Source organism: Sinocyclocheilus anshuiensis, unplaced genomic scaffold, assembly GCF_001515605.1.
Source record: "Sinocyclocheilus anshuiensis isolate Anshui unplaced genomic scaffold, SAMN03320099.WGS_v1.1 scaffold493, whole genome shotgun sequence".
Classification (NCBI taxonomy): domain Eukaryota; kingdom Metazoa; phylum Chordata; class Actinopteri; order Cypriniformes; family Cyprinidae; genus Sinocyclocheilus; species Sinocyclocheilus anshuiensis.
The window spans coordinates 512,143-512,821 of NW_015537963.1; the positions used below are offsets into that span (position 1 = coordinate 512,143).

At 37.0% G+C, this 679-nt stretch overlaps 1 protein-coding gene across 1 annotated transcript in view; it reads right to left on the reverse strand.

Annotated features, from left to right (window-relative positions):
- LOC107667915 (uncharacterized) overlaps window positions 1–679 on the reverse strand; it is a 28,476-nt gene that overhangs the window by 10,979 nt on the left and 16,818 nt on the right. The window contains exon 10 of the mRNA XM_016459657.1: window positions 52–115. Coding sequence (XP_016315143.1) covers window positions 52–115 — 64 coding nt within the window. The remainder of the gene's footprint in view (window positions 1–51; window positions 116–679) is intronic.

Below are 679 nucleotides of genomic sequence, written 5' to 3' on the forward strand. Positions count from 1 at the left end.
AAATAAAGCAGGAAAGGTGTTTCTCAAAACAGGAACTGGCATGTTCTTTACCTCCTGGACCGCAGCTGTAGACTCTTTCCCATGATGCTTCTGTCTTTGGATTTCATAAGGCTTTCTGCAGAACAAACATACACACAATAAATGGGGTTTCTGCATAGGTAAACACTAATTTAACTGTGGAATCTATGATTAAATGTTGGTCAAACATCAACTTGTTATGGATCCCCAAAATCAGAAAATAAAGTGGTGCACCCATTTAATATTAATCTACAATCAAGTCTCATTTTGAAAAATTACAAGAAGCAAGCCTTCTGTTTACAATATGTCCTCTGCAGTGAAATACAGGAATAATCAGGCCCACATTGAATTTATGCATGCAAAAAGCGCCACAGATTTCCAACAGCTGTTATTTAAGCTATACACATACCTTTGCATGTTTATGTAACATTTTGTCTAATTTGATTATGCATTCAGCTGTCCATGTTTACAGCCATTCAGATTCTGTATGTGCGCCGCATTATACAATGAGAGGCCATGTGTTATACAGTGATTTCATCACAATTAAGAACCCTTAAACCAGCCTACTGGTCAGGTTTGATGATTTTAGATATTTAGAGCACAGGAAGAGAAACTACAGCAGCTAGACATACAGCTAAACCACTTGGGTTTGGTTTATATA